At 63.6% G+C, this 22069-nt stretch overlaps 1 protein-coding gene across 1 annotated transcript in view; it reads left to right on the top strand.

Moving 5' to 3' along the window:
• Positions 1–22069, top strand: part of LOC142477175 (NADH dehydrogenase [ubiquinone] flavoprotein 1, mitochondrial-like) — a gene marked incomplete at its 5' end in the record, with an annotated part of 47226 nt that overhangs the window by 5396 nt on the left and 19761 nt on the right. Inside the window, 3 exon segments of the mRNA XM_075582208.1 lie at positions 11662–11874; positions 13516–13682; positions 13811–13892. Coding sequence (XP_075438323.1) covers positions 11662–11874; positions 13516–13682; positions 13811–13892 — 462 coding nt within the window.

Below are 22069 nucleotides of genomic sequence, written 5' to 3'. Positions count from 1 at the left end.
GGCAGGGTGACACAGAGGGGACACTGTGACGTGGTCTGTCCCTCCCCCGCAGGGTGACACAGAGGGGACACTGTGACGTGGTCTGTCCCTCCCCCGCAGGGTGACACAGAGGGGACACACTGTGACGTGGTCTGTCCCTCCCCCCGCAGGGTGACAGAGGGGACACTGTGACATGGTCTGTCCCTCCCCCCGCAGGGTGACAGAGGGGACGTGACGTGGTCTGTCCCTCCCCCCGCAGGGTGACACAGAGGGGACACACTGTGACGTGGTCTGTCCCTCCCCCGCAGGGTGACACAGAGGGGACACTGTGACATGGTCTGTCCCTCCCCCCCGCAGGGTGACACAGAGGGGACACTGACGTGGTCTGTCCCTCCTCCGCAGGGTGACAGAGGGGACACTGTGACATGGTCTGTCCCTCCCCCCGCAGGGTGACACAGAGGGGACACTGTGTGACATGGTCTGTCCCTCCCCCCGCAGGGTGACACAGAGGGGACACTGTGTGACATGGTCTGTCCCTCCCTCCGCAGGGTGACACAGAGGGGACACTGTGTGACATGGTCTGTCCCTCCCTCCGCAGGGTGACACAGAGGGGACACTGTGACGTGGTCTGTCCCTCTCCCCGCAGAGTGACAAAGGGGACACTGTGACGTGGTCTGTCCCTCCCCCCCGCAGGGTGACACAGAGGGGACACTGACGTGGTCTGTCCCTCCTCCGCAGGGTGACAGAGGGGACACTGTGACATGGTCTGTCCCTCCCTCCGCAGGGTGACACAGAGGGGACACTGTGACATGGTCTGTCCCTCCCCCGCAGGGTGACACAGAGGGGACAGTGACGTGGTCTGTCCCTCCCCCCGCTGGGTGACACAGAGGGGACATGGTCTGTCCCTCCCCCCGCAGGGTGACACAGAGGGGACACTGATGTGGTTGTCCCTCCCCCGGCAGGGTGACACAGGGGGGACACTGGACATGGTCTGTCCCTCCCCCCCGCAGGGTGACACAGAGGGGACACTGACGTGGTCTGTCCCTCCCCCCGCAGGGTGACACAGAGGGGACACTGTGACGTGGTCTGTCCCTCCCCCGCAGGGTGACACAGAGGGGACACACTGTGACATGGTCTGTCCCTCCCCCCGCAGGGTGACACAGAGGGGACACACTGTGACGTGGTCTGTCCCTCCCCCCGCAGGGTGACACAGAGGGGACACTGACGTGGTCTGTCCCTCCCCCCGCAGGGTGACACAGGGGGGACACTGTGACATGGTCTGTCCCTCCCTTCGCAGGGTGACACAGAAGGGACACTGTGACGTGGTCTGTCCCTCCCCCCGCAGGGTGACACAGAGGGGACACTGATGTGGTTGTCCCTCCCCCGCAGGGTGACACAGAGAGGACACTGTGACGTGGTCTGTCCCTCCCCCCGCAGGGTGACACAGAGGGGACACTGATGTGGTTGTCCCTCCCCCGCAGGGTGACACAGAGAGGACACTGTGACGTGGTCTGTCCCTCCCCCGCAGGGTGACACAGAGGGGACACTGTGACGTGGTCTGTCCCTCTCCCGGCAGGGTGACACAGAGGGGACACTGTGACGTGGTCTGTCCCTCCCCCGCAGGGTGACACAGAGGGGACACTGTGACGTGGTCTGTCCCTCCCCCGCAGGGTGACACAGAGGGGACACACTGTGACGTGGTCTGTCCCTCCCCCCGCAGGGTGACAGAGGGGACACTGTGACATGGTCTGTCCCTCCCCCCGCAGGGTGACAGAGGGGACACTGTGACATGGTCTGTCCCTCCCCCCGCAGGGTGACAGAGGGGACACACTGTGACGTGGTCTGTCCCTCCCCCCGCAGGGTGACACAGAGGGGACACACTGTGACGTGGTCTGTCCCTCCCCCGCAGGGTGACACAGAGGGGACACTGTGACATGGTCTGTCCCTCCCCCCCGCAGGGTGACACAGAGGGGACACTGACGTGGTCTGTCCCTCCTCCGCAGGGTGACAGAGGGGACACTGTGACATGGTCTGTCCCTCCCCCCGCAGGGTGACACAGAGGGGACACTGTGTGACATGGTCTGTCCCTCCCCCGCAGGGTGACACAGAGGGGACACTGTGTGACATGGTCTGTTCCTCCCTCCGCAGGGTGACACAGAGGAGACACTGTGTGACATGGTCTGTCCCTCCCTCCGCAGGGTGACACAGAGGGGACACTGTGACGTGGTCTGTCCCTCTCCCCGCAGAGTGACAAAGGGGACACTGTGACGTGGTCTGTCCCTCCCCCCCGCAGGGTGACACAGAGGGGACACTGACGTGGTCTGTCCCTCCTCCGCAGGGTGACAGAGGGGACACTGTGACATGGTCTGTCCCTCCCTCCGCAGGGTGACACAGAGGGGACACTGTGACATGGTCTGTCCCTCCCCCGCAGGGTGACACAGAGGGGACAGTGACGTGGTCTGTCCCTCCCCCCGCTGGGTGACACAGAGGGGACATGGTCTGTCCCTCCCCCCGCAGGGTGACACAGAGGGGACACTGATGTGGTTGTCCCTCCCCCGGCAGGGTGACACAGGGGGGACACTGGACATGGTCTGTCCCCTCCCCCCCCGCAGGGTGACACAGAGGGGACACTGACGTGGTCTGTCCCTCCCCCCGCAGGGTGACACAGAGGGGACACTGTGACGTGGTCTGTCCCTCCCCCGCAGGGTGACACAGAGGGGACACACTGTGACATGGTCTGTCCCTCCCCCCGCAGGGTGACACAGAGGGGACACACTGTGACGTGGTCTGTCCCTCCCCCCGCAGGGTGACACAGAGGGGACACACTGTGACGTGGTCTGTCCCTCCCCCCGCAGGGTGACACAGGGGGGACACTGTGACATGGTCTGTCCCTCCCTTCGCAGGGTGACACAGAAGGGACACTGTGACGTGGTCTGTCCCTCCCCCCGCAGGGTGACACAGAGGGGACACTGATGTGGTTGTCCCTCCCCCGCAGGGTGACACAGAGAGGACACTGTGACGTGGTCTGTCCCTCCCCCCGCAGGGTGACACAGAGGGGACACTGTGACATGGTCTGTCCCTCCCCCCGCAGGGTGACAGAGGGGACACTGTGACATGGTCTGTCCCTCCCCCCGCAGGGTGACACAGAGGGGACACTGTGACATGGTCTGTCCCTCCCCCCGCAGGGTGACACAGAGGGGACACTGTGACGTGGTCTGTCCCTCCCCCGCAGGGTGACACAGAGGGGACACTGTGACGTGGTCTGTCCCTCCCCCGCAGGGTGACACAGAGGGGACACACTGTGACGTGGTCTGTCCCTCCCCCCGCAGGGTGACACAGAGGGGACACTGACGTGGTCTGTCCCTCCCCCCGCAGGGTGACACAGAGGGGACACTGTGATATGGTCTGTCCCTCACCCCGCAGGGTGACACAGAGGGGACACTGACGTGGTCTGTCCCTCCCCCCGCAGGGTGACACAGGGGGGACACTGTGACATGGTCTGTCCCTCCCCCGCAGGGTGACACAGAGGGGACACTGACGTGGTCTGTCCCTCCCCCCGCAGGGTGACACAGGGGGGACACTGTGACATGGTCTGTCCCTCCCCCCGCAGGGTGACACAGAGGGGACACTGATGTGGTTGTCCCTCCCCCGCAGGGTGACACAGAGAGGACACTGTGACGTGGTCTGTCCCTCCCCCGCAGGGTGACACAGAGGGGACACTGTGACGTGGTCTGTCCCTCTCCCGGCAGGGTGACACAGAGGGGACACTGTGACGTGGTCTGTCCCTCCCCCGCAGGGTGACACAGAGGGGACACTGTGACGTGGTCTGTCCCTCCCCCGCAGGGTGACACAAAGGGGACACACTGTGACGTGGTCTGTCCCTCCCCCCGCAGGGTGACAGAGGGGACACTGTGACATGGTCTGTCCCTCCCCCCGCAGGGTGACAGAGGGGACACCACTGTGACGTGGTCTGTCCCTCCCCCCGCAGGGTGACACAGAGGGGACACACTGTGACGTGGTCTGTCCCTCCCCCGCAGGGTGACACAGAGGGGACACTGTGACATGGTCTGTCCCTCCCCCCCGCAGGGTGACACAGAGGGGACACTGACGTGGTCTGTCCCTCCTCCGCAGGGTGACAGAGGGGACACTGTGACATGGTCTGTCCCTCCCCCCGCAGGGTGACACAGAGGGGACACTGTGTGACATGGTCTGTCCCTCCCCCCGCAGGGTGACACAGAGGGGACACTGTGTGACATGGTCTGTCCCTCCCTCCGCAGGGTGACACAGAGGGGACACTGTGTGACATGGTCTGTCCCTCCTCCGCAGGGTGACACAGAGGGGACACTGTGACATGATCTGTCCCTCCCTCCGCAGGGTGACAGAGGGGACACTGTGTGACATGGTCTGTTCCTCCCTCCGCAGGGTGACACAGAGGAGACACTGTGTGACATGGTCTGTCCCTCCCCCCGCAGGGTGACACAGAGGGGACACTGTGTGACATGGTCTGTTCCTCCCTCCGCAGGGTGACACAGAGGAGACACTGTGTGACATGGTCTGTCCCTCCCTCCGCAGGGTGACACAGAGGGGACACTGTGACGTGGTCTGTCCCTCTCCCCGCAGAGTGACAAAGGGGACACTGTGACGTGGTCTGTCCCTCCCCCCCGCAGGGTGACACAGAGGGGACACTGACGTGGTCTGTCCCTCCTCCGCAGGGTGACAGAGGGGACACTGTGACATGGTCTGTCCCTCCCTCCGCAGGGTGACACAGAGGGGACACTGTGACATGGTCTGTCCCTCCCCCGCAGGGTGACACAGAGGGGACAGTGACGTGGTCTGTCCCTCCCCCCGCTGGGTGACACAGAGGGGACATGGTCTGTCCCTCCCCCCGCAGGGTGACACAGAGGGGACACTGATGTGGTTGTCCCTCCCCCGGCAGGGTGACACAGGGGGGACACTGGACATGGTCTGTCCCTCCCCCCCGCAGGGTGACACAGAGGGGACACTGACGTGGTCTGTCCCTCCCCCCGCAGGGTGACACAGAGGGGACACTGTGACGTGGTCTGTCCCTCCCCCGCAGGGTGACACAGAGGGGACACACTGTGACATGGTCTGTCCCTCCCCCCGCAGGGTGACACAGAGGGGACACACTGTGACGTGGTCTGTCCCTCCCCCCGCAGGGTGACACAGAGGGGACACTGACGTGGTCTGTCCCTCCCCCCGCAGGGTGACACAGGGGGGACACTGTGACATGGTCTGTCCCTCCCTCCGCAGGGTGACACAGAAGGGACACTGTGACGTGGTCTGTCCCTCCCCCCGCAGGGTGACACAGAGGGGACACTGATGTGGTTGTCCCTCCCCCGCAGGGTGACACAGAGAGGACACTGTGACGTGGTCTGTCCCTCCCCCCGCAGGGTGACACAGAGGGGACACTGTGACATGGTCTGTCCCTCCCCCCGCAGGGTGACAGAGGGGACACTGTGACATGGTCTGTCCCTCCCCCCGCAGGGTGACACAGAGGGGACACTGTGACATGGTCTGTCCCTCCCCCGCAGGGTGACACAGAGGGGACACTGTGACGTGGTCTGTCCCTCCCCCGCAGGGTGACACAGAGGGGACACTGTGATGTGGTCTGTCCCTCCCCCGCAGGGTGACACAGAGGGGACACACTGTGACGTGGTCTGTCCCTCCCCCCGCAGCGTGACACAGAGGGGACACTGTGACATGGTCTGTCCCTCCCCCCGCAGCGTGACACAGAGGGGACACTGTGACATGGTCTGTCCCTCCCCCCGCAGGGTGACAGAGGGGACACTGTGACATGGTCTGTCCCTCCCCCCGCAGGGTGACAGAGGGGACACACTGTGATGTGGTCTGTCCCTCCCCCCGCAGGGTGACACAGAGGGGACACACTGTGACGTGGTCTGTCCCTCCCCCGCAGGGTGACACAGAGGGGACACTGTGACATGGTCTGTCCCTCCCCCCCGCAGGGTGACAGAGGGGACACTGTGACATGGTCTGTCCCTCACCCCGCAGGGTGACACAGAGGGGACACTGTGACATGGTCTGTCCCTCCCCCCGCAGGGTGACAGAGGGGACACTGTGACATGGTCTGTCCCTCCCCCCGCAGGGTGACACAGAGGGGACACTGTGACATGGTCTGTCCCTCCCCCGCAGGGTGACACAGAGGGGACACTGACGTGGTCTGTCCCTCCCCCGCAGGGTGACACAGAGGGGACACTGACGTGGTCTGTCCCTCCCCCCGCAGGGTGACACAGAGGGGACACTGTGATATGGTCTGTCCCTCACCCCGCAGGGTGACACAGAGGGGACACTGACGTGGTCTGTCCCTCCCCCGCAGGGTGACACAGAGGGGACACTGTGACATGGTCTGTCCCTCCCCCCCGCAGGGTGACAGAGGGGACACTGTGACATGGTCTGTCCCTCACCCCGCAGGGTGACACAGAGGGGACACTGTGACATGGTCTGTCCCTCCCCCCGCAGGGTGACAGAGGGGACACTGTGACATGGTCTGTCCCTCCCCCCGCAGGGTGACACAGAGGGGACACTGTGACATGGTCTGTCCCTCCCCCGCAGGGTGACACAGAGGGGACACTGACGTGGTCTGTCCCTCCCCCGCAGGGTGACACAGAGGGGACACTGACGTGGTCTGTCCCTCCCCCCGCAGGGTGACACAGAGGGGACACTGTGATATGGTCTGTCCCTCACCCCGCAGGGTGACACAGAGGGGACACTGACGTGGTCTGTCCCTCCCCCCGCAGGGTGACACAGGGGGGACACTGTGACATGGTCTGTCCCTCCCCCGCAGGGTGACACAGAGGGGACACTGACGTGGTCTGTCCCTCCCCCCGCAGGGTGACACAGGGGGGACACTGTGACATGGTCTGTCCCTCCCCCCGCAGGGTGACACAGAGGGGACACTGATGTGGTTGTCCCTCCCCCGCAGGGTGACACAGAGAGGACACTGTGACGTGGTCTGTCCCTCCCCCGCAGGGTGACACAGAAGGGACACTGTGACGTGGTCTGTCCCTCCCCCCGCAGGGTGACACAGAGGGGACACTGATGTGGTTGTCCCTCCCCCGCAGGGTGACACAGAGAGGACACTGTGACGTGGTCTGTCCCTCCCCCGCAGGGTGACACAGAGGGGACACTGTGACGTGGTCTGTCCCTCTCCCGGCAGGGTGACACAGAGGGGACACTGTGACGTGGTCTGTCCCTCCCCCGCAGGGTGACACAGAGAGGGGACACTGTGACGTGGTCTGTCCCTCCCCCGCAGGGTGACACAGAGGGGACACACTGTGACGTGGTCTGTCCCTCCCCCCGCAGGGTGACAGAGGGGACACTGTGACGTGGTCTGTCCCTCCCCCCGCAGGGTGACAGAGGGGACACACTGTGACGTGGTCTGTCCCTCCCCCCGCAGGGTGACACAGAGGGGACACACTGTGACGTGGTCTGTCCCTCCCCCGCAGGGTGACACAGAGGGGACACTGTGACATGGTCTGTCCCTCCCCCCCGCAGGGTGACACAGAGGGGACACTGACGTGGTCTGTCCCTCCTCCGCAGGGTGACAGAGGGGACACTGTGACATGGTCTGTCCCTCCCCCCGCAGGGTGACACAGAGGGGACACTGTGTGACATGGTCTGTCCCTCCCCCCGCAGGGTGACACAGAGGGGACACTGTGTGACATGGTCTGTCCCTCCCTCCGCAGGGTGACACAGAGGGGACACTGTGTGACATGGTCTGTCCCTCCCTCCGCAGGGTGACACAGAGGGGACACTGTGACGTGGTCTGTCCCTCTCCCCGCAGAGTGACAAAGGGGACACTGTGACGTGGTCTGTCCCTCCCCCCCGCAGGGTGACACAGAGGGGACACTGACGTGGTCTGTCCCTCCTCCGCAGGGTGACAGAGGGGACACTGTGACATGGTCTGTCCCTCCCTCCGCAGGGTGACACAGAGGGGACACTGTGACATGGTCTGTCCCTCCCCCGCAGGGTGACACAGAGGGGACAGTGACGTGGTCTGTCCCTCCCCCCGCTGGGTGACACAGAGGGGACATGGTCTGTCCCTCCCCCCGCAGGGTGACACAGAGGGGACACTGATGTGGTTGTCCCTCCCCCGGCAGGGTGACACAGGGGGGACACTGGACATGGTCTGTCCCTCCCCCCCGCAGGGTGACACAGAGGGGACACTGACGTGGTCTGTCCCTCCCCCCGCAGGGTGACACAGAGGGGACACTGTGACGTGGTCTGTCCCTCCCCCGCAGGGTGACACAGAGGGGACACACTGTGACGTGGTCTGTCCCTCCCCCCGCAGGGTGACACAGAGGGGACACTGACGTGGTCTGTCCCTCCCCCCGCAGGGTGACACAGAGGGGACACTGTGACATGGTCTGTCCCTCCCTCCGCAGGGTGACACAGAAGGGACACTGTGACGTGGTCTGTCCCTCCCCCCGCAGGGTGACACAGAGGGGACACTGATGTGGTTGTCCCTCCCCCGCAGGGTGACACAGAGAGGACACTGTGACGTGGTCTGTCCCTCCCCCCGCAGGGTGACACAGAGGGGACACTGTGACATGGTCTGTCCCTCCCCCCGCAGGGTGACAGAGGGGACACTGTGACATGGTCTGTCCCTCCCCCCGCAGGGTGACACAGAGGGGACACTGTGACATGGTCTGTCCCTCCCCCGCAGGGTGACACAGAGGGGGACACTGTGACGTGGTCTGTCCCTCCCCGCAGGGTGACACAGAGGGGACACTGTGACGTGGTCTGTCCCTCCCCCGCAGGGTGACACAGAGGGGACACACTGTGACGTGGTCTGTCCCTCCCCCCGCAGCGTGACACAGAGGGGACACTGTGACGTGGTCTGTCCCTCCCCCCGCAGCGTGACACAGAGGGGACACTGTGACATGGTCTGTCCCCTCCCCCCGCAGGGTGACAGAGGGGACACTGTGACATGGTCTGTCCCTCCCCCCGCAGGGTGACACAGAGGGGACACTGTGACATGGTCTGTCCCTCCCCCCGCAGCGTGACACAGAGGGGACACTGTGACATGGTCTGTCCCTCCCCCCGCAGGGTGACAGAGGGGACACTGTGACATGGTCTGTCCCTCCCCCCGCAGGGTGACAGAAGGGACACTGTGACATGGTCTGTCCCTCCCCCCGCAGGGTGACAGAGGGGACACACTGTGACGTGGTCTGTCCCTCCCCCCGCAGGGTGACAGAGGGGACACACTGTGACGTGGTCTGTCCCTCCCCCCGCAGGGTGACACAGAGGGGACACACTGTGACATGGTCTGTCCCTCTCCCCGCAGGGTGACAGAGGGGACACTGTGACATGGTCTGTCCCTCCCCTGCAGGGTGACAGAGGGGACACTGTGACATGGTCTGTCCCTCCCCCCGCAGGGTGACACAGAGGGGACACACTGTGACATGGTCTGTCCCTCTCCCCGCAGGGTGACAGAGGGGACACTGTGACATGGTCTGTCCCTCCCCTGCACGGTGACAGAGGGGACACTGTGACATGGTCTGTCCCTCCCCCCGCAGGGTGACACAGAGGGGACACACTGTGACGTGGTCTGTCCCTCCCCCCGCAGCGTGACAGAGGGGACACTGTGACATGGTCTGTCCCTCCCCAGGCAGGGTGACACAGAGGGGACACACTGTGACGTGGTCTGTCCCTCCCCCCGCAGCGTGACAGAGGGGACACTGTGACATGGTCTGTCCCTCCCTCCGCAGGGTGACACAGAGGGGACACTGTGTGACATGGTCTGTCCCTCCCTCCGCAGGGTGACACAGAGGGGACACTGTGACGTGGTCTGTCCCTCTCCCCGCAGAGTGACAAAGGGGACACTGTGACGTGGTCTGTCCCTCCCCCCCGCAGGGTGACACAGAGGGGACACTGACGTGGTCTGTCCCTCCTCCGCAGGGTGACAGAGGGGACACTGTGACATGGTCTGTCCCCTCCCTCCGCAGGGTGACACAGAGGGGACACTGTGACATGGTCTGTCCCTCCCCCGCAGGGTGACACAGAGGGGACAGTGACGTGGTCTGTCCCTCCCCCCGCTGGGTGACACAGAGGGGACATGGTCTGTCCCTCCCCCCGCAGGGTGACACAGAGGGGACACTGATGTGGTTGTCCCTCCCCCGGCAGGGTGACACAGGGGGGACACTGGACATGGTCTGTCCCTCCCCCCCGCAGGGTGACACAGAGGGGACACTGACGTGGTCTGTCCCTCCCCCCGCAGGGTGACACAGAGGGGACACTGTGACGTGGTCTGTCCCTCCCCCGCAGGGTGACACAGAGGGGACACACTGTGACGTGGTCTGTCCCTCCCCCCGCAGGGTGACACAGAGGGGACACTGACGTGGTCTGTCCCTCCCCCCGCAGGGTGACACAGGGGGGACACTGTGACATGGTCTGTCCCTCCCTCCGCAGGGTGACACAGAAGGGACACTGTGACGTGGTCTGTCCCTCCCCCCGCAGGGTGACACAGAGGGGACACTGATGTGGTTGTCCCTCCCCCGCAGGGTGACACAGAGAGGACACTGTGACGTGGTCTGTCCCTCCCCCCGCAGGGTGACACAGAGGGGACACTGTGACATGGTCTGTCCCTCCCCCCGCAGGGTGACAGAGGGGACACTGTGACATGGTCTGTCCCTCCCCCCGCAGGGTGACACAGAGGGGGACACTGTGACATGGTCTGTCCCTCCCCCGCAGGGTGACACAGAGGGGACACTGTGACGTGGTCTGTCCCTCCCCCGCAGGGTGACACAGAGGGGACCACTGTGACGTGGTCTGTCCCTCCCCCGCAGGGTGACACAGAGGGGACACACTGTGACGTGGTCTGTCCCTCCCCCCGCAGCGTGACACAGAGGGGACACTGTGACGTGGTCTGTCCCTCCCCCCGCAGCGTGACACAGAGGGGACACTGTGACATGGTCTGTCCCTCCCCCCGCAGGGTGACAGAGGGGACACTGTGACATGGTCTGTCCCTCCCCCCGCAGGGTGACACAGAGGGGACACTGTGACATGGTCTGTCCCTCCCCCCGCAGCGTGACACAGAGGGGACACTGTGACATGGTCTGTCCCTCCCCCCGCAGGGTGACAGAAGGGACACTGTGACATGGTCTGTCCCTCCCCCCGCAGGGTGACAGAGGGGACACACTGTGACGTGGTCTGTCCCTCCCCCCGCAGGGTGACAGAGGGGACACACTGTGACGTGGTCCTGTCCCTCCCCCCGCAGGGTGACACAGAGGGGACACACTGTGACATGGTCTGTCCCTCTCCCCGCAGGGTGACAGAGGGGACACTGTGACATGGTCTGTCCCTCCCCTGCAGGGTGACAGAGGGGACACTGTGACATGGTCTGTCCCTCCCCCCGCAGGGTGACACAGAGGGGACACACTGTGACATGGTCTGTCCCTCTCCCCGCAGGGTGACAGAGGGGACACTGTGACATGGTCTGTCCCTCCCCTGCACGGTGACAGAGGGGACACTGTGACATGGTCTGTCCCTCCCCCCGCAGGGTGACACAGAGGGGACACACTGTGACGTGGTCTGTCCCTCCCCCCGCAGCGTGACAGAGGGGACACTGTGACATGGTCTGTCCCTCCCCAGGCAGGGTGACACAGGAGACGTTTGACACTTGTCTGTCTCCCTCACCCCCAGGAGTCTTCGGCTGCCCCACGACGGTTGCTAACGTGGAGACTGTCGCCGTAGCGCCCACTATCTGCCGGCGCGGGGGGGCCTGGTTCGCTGGATTCGGGCGCGAGAGAAACTCCGGAACCAAACTGTTCAATATCTCAGGACACGTCAACTATCCGTGCACCGTGGAGGAGGAGATGTCCATACCGCTAAGAGAGCTGATCGAGAGGCACGCGGGTACTGAGGGGGGCGAGGGAGGGAGGGGGCAGGGGGTACTCAGGGGGGCGAGGGAGGGGGGGGATGTCCATACCGCTAAGAGAGCTGATCGAGAGGCACGCGGGTACTGAGGGGGGCGAGGGAGGGAGGGAGAGGGGGCAGGGGGTACTCAGGGGGGCGAGGGAGGGGGGGGATGTCCATACCGCTAAGAGAGCTGATCGAGAGGCACGCGGGTACTGAGGGGGGCGAGGGAGGGAGGGAGAGGGGGCAGGGGGTACTGAGGGGGGCGAGGGAGGGGGGGATGTCCATACCGCTAAGAGCTGATCGAGAGGCACGCGGGTACTGAGGGGGGCGAGGGACGGGGGAGGGAGAGGAGGGGTACACGCGGGGTACTGAGGGGGGCGAGGGAGGGGGGATGTCCATACCGCTAAAAGAGCTGATCGAGAGGCACGCGGGTACTGAGGGGGGCGAGGGAGGGAGGGGGCAGGGGATACTGAGGGGGGCGAGGGAGGGGGACAGGGAGAAGGGAGGGGGGGGGATGTCCATACCGCTAAGAGAGCTGATCGAGAGGCACGCGGGTACTGAGGGGGGCGAGGGAGGGGGGGGGAGGGAGAGGGGGGGTACACGCGGGTACTGAGGGGGGCGAGGGAGGGGGGAGCGGGGTACTGAGGGGGGAGGGAGAGGGCGGGTACTGAGGGGGGCGGGGGAGCGGGGTTCTGAGGGGGGCGAGGGAGGGGGGATGTCCATACCGCTAAGAGAGCTGATCGAGAGGCACGCGGGTACTGAGGGGGGCGAGGGAGGGAGGGGGGAGGGAGAGGGGGGTACACGCGGGTACTGAGGGGGGCGAGGGAGGGGGGAGCGGGGTACTGAGGAGGGAGAGGGCGGGTACTGAGGGGGGCGAGGGAGGGGGGAGCGGGGTACTGAGGGGGGCGAGGGATGGGGGATGTCCATACCGCTAAGAGAGCTGATCGAGAGGCACGCGGGTACTGAGGGGGGCGAGGGAGGGAGGGGGGAGGGAGAGGGGGGGTACACGCGGGTACTGAGGGGGGCGAGGGAGGGGGAGGGAGAGGGGACAGGGAGAAGGGAGGGGGGTACTGAGGGGGGCGAGGGAGGGGGGGTATGTCCATACCGCTAAAAGAGCTGATCGAGAGGCACGCGGGTACTGAGGGGGGCGAGGGAGGGAGGGGGGAGGGAGAGGGGGGGTACACGCGGGTACTGAGGGGGGGGAGGGGGGAGCGGGGTACTGAGGGGGGAGGGAGAGGGCGGGTACTGAGGGGGGCGAGGGAGGGGGGAGCGGGGTACTGAGGGGGGCGAGGGAGGGGGGATGTCCATACCGCTAAGAGAGCTGATCGAGAGGCACGCGGGTACTGAGGGAGGGAGGGGGGGAGGGAGAGGGGACAGGGGGTACTGAGGGGGGCGAGGGAGGGGGACAGGGAGGGGGGTACTGAGGGGGGGGATGTCCATACCGCTAAAAGAGCTGATCGAGAGGCACGCGGGTACTGAGGGGGGCGAGGCCCCTACCTATAAGAGACCTGATAGATACGTGAGGGGGAGGGAAAGGCAGCCAGTGACTGCTCCTGTGTGACAGTGGTCATATTTCTCCCCTCTCTCTTCCCTCCCTCCCCACCCCTCTTCCCTCCCCACGCCCTCTGTTTCTCTCAGGTGGGGTTACGGGGGGCTGGGATAATCTCCTTGCCGTCATTCCCGGAGGCTCCTCCACTCCTCTCATACCGCGCTCTGTGTGCGAGACCGTCCTCATGGACTTTGACGCTCTTGTCCAGGCTCAGACTGGTCTCGGGACGGCAGCAATCATTGTGATGGACAAATCGGTGAGAGATGTCTGCGTTTGTGTACGCCCACCTGTCTCTGACACCCACCCATCTCTGAGTGACGCCTGTTCCTCCCTTTCTCGTACCATCCTCTCTTTCTGTGTGTGTGACCTCTGTCTCTCTCGCAGACAGACATAGTTCGCGCCATCGCTCGCCTCATAGAGTTTTACAAACACGAGAGCTGCGGTCAATGCACGCCCTGCAGAGAGGGTGAGAGACCACCACCATCATCTCCCCGTCTCTGTCCTCCTCCTCCACCATCTCCCTGTCCGTGACCACCATTAGTCTGTCTGCGTGTTCCTCCACCATCATCTCCCCGTCGGTGTCCTCCTCCTCCACCATCTCCCCGTCTGTGTCCTCCTCCTCCTCCACCATCTTCCCGTCTGTGTCCTCCTCCACCATCTCGCCGTCTGTCCTCCTCCACCATCTCCCCATCTGTGTCCTCCTCCACCATCTCCCCGTCTGTGTTCTCCTCCTCCTCCATCTTCTCGTCTGTGTCCTCCTCCTCCACCATCATCTTCTCGTCTGTGTCCTCCTCCACCATCATCTTCTCGTCTGTGTCCTCCTCCTCCACCATCATCTTCTCGTCTGTGTCCTCCTCCACCATCATCTTCTCGTCTGTCCTCCTCCACCATCCCCCCGTCTGTGTCCTCCTCCACCATCTCCCCTTCTGTGTCCTCCTCCTCCACCATCCCCCCGTCTGTGTCCTCCTCCACCATCCCCCCGCCTGTGTCCTCCTCCACCATTTCCCCGTCTCTGTCCTCCTCCTCCACATCTGCCCGTCTGTGTCCTCCTCCATCTTCCTGTCTGTGTCCTCCTACTCCTCCACCATCTTCCCGACTGTCGTCCTCCTCCAACATCTCCCCGTCTGTGTCCTCCACCATCATCTCCCAGTCTGTCCTCCACCACCATCTCCCCGTCTGTGTCCTCCTCCACCACCATCTCCCCGTCTGTGTCCTCCTCCACCATCTCCCCGTCTGTGTCCTCCTCCTCCTCCACCATCTCCCCGTCGGTGTCCTCCTCCACCATCTCCCCGTCTGTGTCCTCCTCCACCATCTCCCCGTCTGTGTCCTCCTCCACCATCTCCCCGTCTGTGTCCTCCTCCACCATCTCCCCGTCTGTGTCCTCCTCCTCCACCATCTCCCCATCTGTGTCCTCCTCCTCTGTGTTCTCATCTTCCCGTCTGTGTCCTCCTTCTCCTCCACCATCTTCCCGTCTGTGTCGTCCTCCTCCACTATCTCCCCGTCTGTGTCCTCCTCCTCCTCCACCATCTTCCCGTCTGTGTCCTCCTCCTCCTCCACCATCTTCCCGTCTGTGTCCTCCTCCTCCACCATCTTCCCGTCTGTGTCCTTCTCCTCCTCCACCATCTTCCCGTCTGTCCTCCTTCACCATCTCCCCGTCTGTGTCCTCCTCCTCCTCCACCATCTTCCCGTCTGTGTCCTCCTCCACCATCTCCCCGTCTGTCCTCCTCCACCATCTCCCCATCTGTGTCCTCCTCCACCATCTCCCCGTCTGTGTTCTCCTCCATCATCTTCTCGTCTGTGTCCTCCTCCTCCACTATCATCTTCTCTTCTGTGTCCTCCTCCTCCACCATCATCTTCTCTTCTGTGTCCTCCTCCTCCACCATCATCTTCTCGTCTGTGTCCTCCTCCACCATCCCCCCGTCTGTGTCCTCCTCCACCATCCCCCCGTCTGTGTCCTCCTCCTCCTCCTCCACCATCTCCCCGTCTGTGTCCTCCACCATCTCCCCGTCTGTGTCCTCCTCCTCCACCATCTCCCCGTCTGTGTCCTCCTCCTCCACCATCTCCCCGTCTGTGTCCTCCTCCACCATCTCCCCGTCTGTGTCCTCCTCCACCATCTTCCCGTCTGTGTCCTCCTCCTCCACCATCTCCCCGTTTGTGTCCTCCTCCACCATCTTCCCGTCTGTGTCCTCCTCCACCATCTTCCCGTCTGTGTCCTCCTCCTCCACCATCTTCCCGTCTGTGTCCTCCTCCTCCACCATCTTCCCGTCTGTGTCCTCCTCCTCCACCATCTTCCCGTCTGTGTCCTCCTCCTCCACCATCTTCCCGTCTGTGTCCTCCTCCTCCACCATCTTCTCGTCTGTGTCCTCCACCATCTTCCCGTCTGTGTCCTCCTCCTCCACCATCTTCCCGTCTGTGTCCTCCTCCTCCACCATCTTCCCGTCTGTGTCCTCCTCCTCCTCCATCTTCCCGTCTGTGTCCTCCTCCTCCTCCATCTTCCCGTCTGTGTCCTCCTCATCCTCCATCTTCCCGTCTGTGTCCTCCTCCTCCACCATCTTCCCGTCTGTGTCCTCCTCCACCATCTTCCCGTCTGTGTCCTCCACCACCATCTCCCCGTCTGTGTCCTCCTCCACCATCTTCCCGCCTGTGTCCTCCTCCTCCACCATCTCCCCGTCTGTGTCCTCCTCCACCATCTTCCCGTCTGTGTAATCCTCCTCCTCCTCCACCATCTCCCCATCTGTGTCGTCCTCCTCCACCATCTCCCCGTCTGTGTGGTCCTCCTCCACCATCTCCCCGTCTGTGTCCTCCTCCACCATCTTCCCGTCTGTGTAATCCTCCTCCTCCTCCACCATCTCCCGTCTGTGTCCTCCTCCACCATCACCATCTCCCCGTCTGTGCCCTCCTCCACCATCACCATCTCCCCGTCTGTGTCCTCCTCCACCATCACCATCTCCCCGTCTGCGTCCTAATCCACCATCACCCCGTCTGTGTCCTTCTCCTCCACCATCTCCCCGTCTGTGTCCTCCTCCTCCACCATCTCCCCGTCTGTGTGGTCCTCCTCCACCATCTCCCCGTCTGTGTGGTCCTCCTCCACCATCTTCCCGTCTGTGTAATCCTCCTCCTCCTCCACCATCTCCCAGTCTGTGTCGTCCTCCTCCACCATCTCCCCGTCTGTGTCCTCCTCCTCCACCATCTCCCGTCTGTGTCCTCCTCCACCATCACCATCTCCCTGTCTGTGTCCTCCTCCACCATCACCATCTCCCCGTCTGTGCCCTCCTCCACCATCACCATCTCCCCGTCTGTGTCCTCCTCCACCATCACCATCTCCCCGTCTGCGTCCTAATCCACCATCACCCCGTCTGTGTCCTCCTCCTCCACCATCTCCCCGTCTGTGTCCTCCTCCTCCACCATCTCCCCGTCTGTGTCCTCCTCCTCGTCCTCCACCATCTCCCCGTCTGTGTCCTCCTCCTCGTCCTTCACCATCTCCCCGTCTGTGTCCTCCTCCTCCACCATCTCCCCGTCTGTGTCCTCCTCCTCCTCCACCATCTCCCCATCTGTGTCCTCCTCCTCCACCATCTCCCCATCTGTGTCCTGCTCCACCATCTCCCACCGTCTGTGTCCCCCTCCTCCACCGTCTCCGTCTGTGTCCTCCTCCATCATCTCCCCTTCTGTGTCCTGCTCCATCATCTCCCCGTCTGTGTCGTCCTCCTCCACCATCTCCCCGTCTGTGTCCTCCTCCACCATCTTCCCGCCTGTGTCCTCCTCCTCCACCATCTCCCCGTCTGTGTCCTCCTCCACCATCTTCCCGTCTGTGTAATCCTCCTCCACCATCTCCCCGTCTGTGTCGTCCTTCTCCACCATCTCCCCGTCTGTGTGGTCCTCCTCCACCATCTCCCCGTCTGTGTCCTCCTCCACCATCTTCCCGTCTGTGTAATCCTCCTCCTCCTCCACCATCTCCCGTCTGTGTCCTCCTCCACCATCACCATCTCCCTGTCTGTGTCCTCCTCCACCATCACCATCTCCCCGTCTGTGCCCTCCTCCACCATCACCATCTCCCCGTCTGTGTCCTCCTCCACCATCACCATCTCCCCGTCTGCGTCCTAATCCACCATCACCCCGTCTGTGTCCTCCTCCTCCACCATCTCCCCGTCTGTGTCCTCCTCCTCCACCATCTCCCCGTCTGTGTCCTCCTCCTCCACCATCTCCCCGTCTGTGTGGTCCTCCTCCACCATCTCCCCGTCTGTGTGGTCCTCCTCCACCATCTTCCCGTCTGTGTAATCCTCCTCCTCCTCCACCATCTCCCAGTCTGTGTCGTCCTCCTCCACCATCTCCCCGTCTGTGTCCTCCTCCTCCACCATCTCCCGTCTGTGTCCTCCTCCACCATCACCATCTCCCTGTCTGTGTCCTCCTCCACCATCACCATCTCCCCGTCTGTGCCCTCCTCCACCATCACCATCTCCCCGTCTGTGTCCTCCTCCACCATCACCATCTCCCCGTCTGCGTCCTAATCCACCATCACCCCGTCTGTGTCCTCCTCCTCCACCATCTCCCCGTCTGTGTCCTCCTCCTCGTCCTTCACCATCTCCCCGTCTGTGTCCTCCTCCTCCACCATCTCCCCGTCTGTGTCCTCCTCCTCCTCCACCATCTCCCCATCTGTGTCCTCCTCCTCCACAGTCTCCCCATCTGTGTCCTCCTCCTCCACCATCTCCCCATCTGTGTCCTGCTCCACCATCTCCCACCGTCTGTGTCCCCCTCCTCCACCGTCTCCGTCTGTGTCCTCCTCCATCATCTCCCCTTCTGTGTCCTGCTCCATCATCTCCCCGTCTGTGTCGTCCTCCTCCACCATCTCCCCGTCTGTGTCGTCCTCCTCCACCATCTCCCCGTCTGTGTCGTCCTCCTCCACCATCTCCCCGTCTGTGTCCTCCTCCATCATCTCCCCGTCTGTGTCCTCCTCAATCATCTCCCCGTCTGTGTCGTCCTCCTCCACCGTCTCCCCGTCTGTGTCGTCCTCCTCCACCGTCTCCCCGTCTGTGTCCTCCTCCTCCATCGTCTCCCCATCTGTGTCGTCCTCCATCTCCCTGTCTGTGTCCTCCTCCATCTCCCCGTCTGTGTCCTCCTCCTCCTCCACCATCTCCCCGTCTGTGTCCTCCTCCTCCACCATCTCCCCGTCTGTGTCCTCCTCCTCCACCATCTCCCCGTCTGTGTCCTCCTCCTCCACCATCTCCCCGTCTGTGTCCTCCTCCTCCACCATCTCCCCGTCTGTGTCCTCCTCCTCCACCATCTCCCCGTCTGTGTCCTCCTCCACCATCTTCCCGTCTGTGTCCTCCTCCTCCACCATCTCCCCGTCTGTGTCCTCCTCCTCCACCATCTTCCCGTCTGTGTCCTCCTCCACCATCTTCCCGTCTGTGTCCTCCTCCACCATCTTCCCGTCTGTGTCCTCCTCCTCCACCATCTTCCCGTCTGTGTCCTCCTCCTCCACCATCTTCCCGTCTGTGTCCTCCACCATCTTCCCGTCTGTGTCCTCCTCCTCCACCATCTTCCCGTCTGTGTCCTCCTCCACCATCTTCCCGTCTGTGTCCTCCTCCTCCACCATCTTCCCGTCTGTGTCCTCCTCCTCCTCCATCTTCCCGTCTGTGTCCTCCTCCTCCTCCATCTTCCCGTCTGTGTCCTCCTCCACCATCTTCACACCTGTGTCCTCCTCCTCCACCATCTCCCCGTCTGTGTCCTCCTCCACCATCTTCCCGTCTGTGTAATCCTCCTCCTCCTCCACCATCTCCCCGTCTGTGTCGTCCTCCTCCACCATCTCCCCGTCTGTGTGGTCCTCCTCCACCATCTCCCCGTCTGTGTCCTCCTCCACCATCTTCCCGTCTGTGTAATCCTCCTCCTCCTCCACCATCTCCCGTCTGTGTCCTCCTCCACCATCACCATCTCCCTGTCTGTGTCCTCCTCCACCATCACCATCTCCCCGTCTGTGCCCTCCTCCACCATCACCATCTCCCCGTCTGTGTCCTCCTCCACCATCACCATCTCCCCGTCTGCGTCCTAATCCACCATCACCCCGTCTGTGTCCTCCTCCTCCACCATCTCCCCGTCTGTGTCCTCCTCCTCCACCATCTCCCCGTCTGTGTCCTCCTCCTCGTCCTCCACCATCTCCCCGTCTGTGTCCTCCTCCTCGTCCTTCACCATCTCCCCGTCTGTGTCCTCCTCCTCCACCATCTCCCCGTCTGTGTCCTCCTCCTCCTCCACCTTTTCCCCATCTGTGTCCTCCTCCTCCACAGTCTCCCCATCTGTGTCCTCCTCCTCCACCATCTCCCCATCTGTGTCCTGCTCCACCATCTCCCACCGTCTGTGTCCCCCTCCTCCACCGTCTCCGTGTGTGTCCTCCTCCATCATCTCCCCTTCTGTGTCCTGCTCCATCATCTCCCCGTCTGTGTCGTCCTCCTCCACCATCTCCCCGTCTGTGTCGTCCTCCTCCACCATCTCCCCGTCTGTGTCGTCCTCCTCCACCATCTCCCCGTCTGTGTCCTCCTCCATCATCTCCCCGTCTGTGTCCTCCTCAATCATCTCCCCGTCTGTGTCGTCCTCCTCCACCGTCTCCCCGTCTGTGTCCTCCTCCTCCATCGTCTCCCCATCTGTGTCGTCCTCCTCCACCGTCTCCCTGTCTGTGTCCTCCTCCATCTCCCCGTCTGTGTCCTCCTCCTCCTCCACCATCTCCCCGTCTGTGTCCTCCTCCTCCACCATCTCCCCGTCTGTGTCCTCCTCCTCCTCCACCATCTCCCCGTCTGTGTCCTCCTCCTCCACCATCTCCCCGTCTGTGTCCTCCACCATCTCCCCGTCTTTGTCCTCCTCCTCCTCCACCATCTCCCCGTCTGTGTCCTCCTCCTCCTCCACCATCTCCCCGTCTGTGTCCTCCTCCTCCTCCACCATCTCCCCGTCTGTGTCCTCCTCCTCCTCCACCATCTCCCCGTCTGTGTCCTCCTCCTCCTCCACCATCTCCCCGTCTTTGTCCTCCTCCTCCTCCACCATCTCCCCGTCTGTGTCCTCCTCCACCATCTCCCCGTCTGTGTCCTCCTCCACCATCTCCCCGTCTGTGTCCTCCTCCATCTCCCCGTCTGTGTCCTCCTCCTCCACCATCTCCCCGTCTGTGTCCTCCTCCTCCACCATCTCCCCGTCTGTGTCCTCCTCCTCCACCATCTCCCCGTCTGTGTCCTCCTCCTCCACCATCTCCCCGTCTGTGTCCTCCTCCTCCACCATCTCCCCGTCTGTGTCCTCCTCCTCCACCATCTCCCCGTCTGTGTCCTCCTCCTCCTCCACCATCTCCCCGTCTGTGTCCTCCTCCTCCTCCACCATCTCCCCGTCTGTGTCCTCCTCCTCCTCCACCATCTCCCCGTCTGTGTCCTCCTCCTCCTCCACCATCTCCCCGTCTGTGTCCTCCTCCTCCTCCACCATCTCCCCGTCTGTGTCCTCCTCCTCCTCCATCTTCCCGTCTGTGTCCTCCTCCTCCTCCATCTTCCCGTCTGTGTCCTCCTCCTCCACCATCTTCCCGTCTGTGTCCTCCTCCACCATCTTCCCGTCTGTGTCCTCCACCACCATCTCCCCGTCTGTGTCCTCCTCCACCATCTTCCCGTCTGTGTAATCCTCCTCCTCCTCCACCATCTCCCCAGCTGTGTCGTCCTCCTCCACCATCTCCCCGTCTGTGTGGTCCTCCTCCACCATCTCCCCGTCTGTGTCCTCCTCCACCATCTTCCCGTCTGTGTAATCCTCCTCCTCCTCCACCATCTCCCGTCTGTGTCCTCCTCCACCATCACCATCTCCCCGTCTGTGCCCTCCTCCACCATCACCATCTCCCCGTCTGTGTCCTCCTCCACCATCACCATCTCCCCGTCTGCGTCCTAATCCACCATCACCCCGTCTGTGTCCTTCTCCTCCACCATCTCCCCGTCTGTGTCCTCCTCCTCCACCATCTCCCCGTCTGTGTGGTCCTCCTCCACCATCTCCCCGTCTGTGTGGTCCTCCTCCACCATCTCCCCGTCTGTGTGGTCCTCCTCCACCATCTTCCCGTCTGTGTAATCCTCCTCCTCCTCCACCATCTCCCAGTCTGTGTCGTCCTCCTCCACCATCTCCCCGTCTGTGTCCTCCTCCTCCACCATCTCCCGTCTGTGTCCTCCTCCACCATCACCATCTCCCTGTCTGTGTCCTCCTCCACCATCACCATCTCCCCGTCTGTGCCCTCCTCCACCATCACCATCTCCCCGTCTGTGTCCTCCTCCACCATCACCATCTCCCCGTCTGCGTCCTAATCCACCATCACCCCGTCTGTGTCCTCCTCCTCCACCATCTCCCCGTCTGTGTCCTCCTCCTCCACCATCTCCCCGTCTGTGTCCTCCTCCTCGTCCTCCACCATCTCCCCGTCTGTGTCCTCCTCCTCCACCATCTCCCCGTCTGTGTCCTCCTCCTCCTCCACCATCTCCCCATCTGTGTCCTCCTCCTCCACCATCTCCCCATCTGTGTCCTGCTCCACCATCTCCCACCGTCTGTGTCCCCCTCCTCCACCGTCTCCGTCTGTGTCCTCCTCCATCATCTCCCCTTCTGTGTCCTGCTCCATCATCTCCCCGTCTGTGTCGTCCTCCTCCACCATCTCCCCGT

This window comes from Ascaphus truei, unplaced genomic scaffold (genome assembly GCF_040206685.1).
Source record: "Ascaphus truei isolate aAscTru1 unplaced genomic scaffold, aAscTru1.hap1 HAP1_SCAFFOLD_2034, whole genome shotgun sequence".
Taxonomy (NCBI): domain Eukaryota; kingdom Metazoa; phylum Chordata; class Amphibia; order Anura; family Ascaphidae; genus Ascaphus; species Ascaphus truei.
Note: the sequence above shows the minus strand (reverse complement) of the source record. Positions and strands in the feature narration are given on the sequence as shown.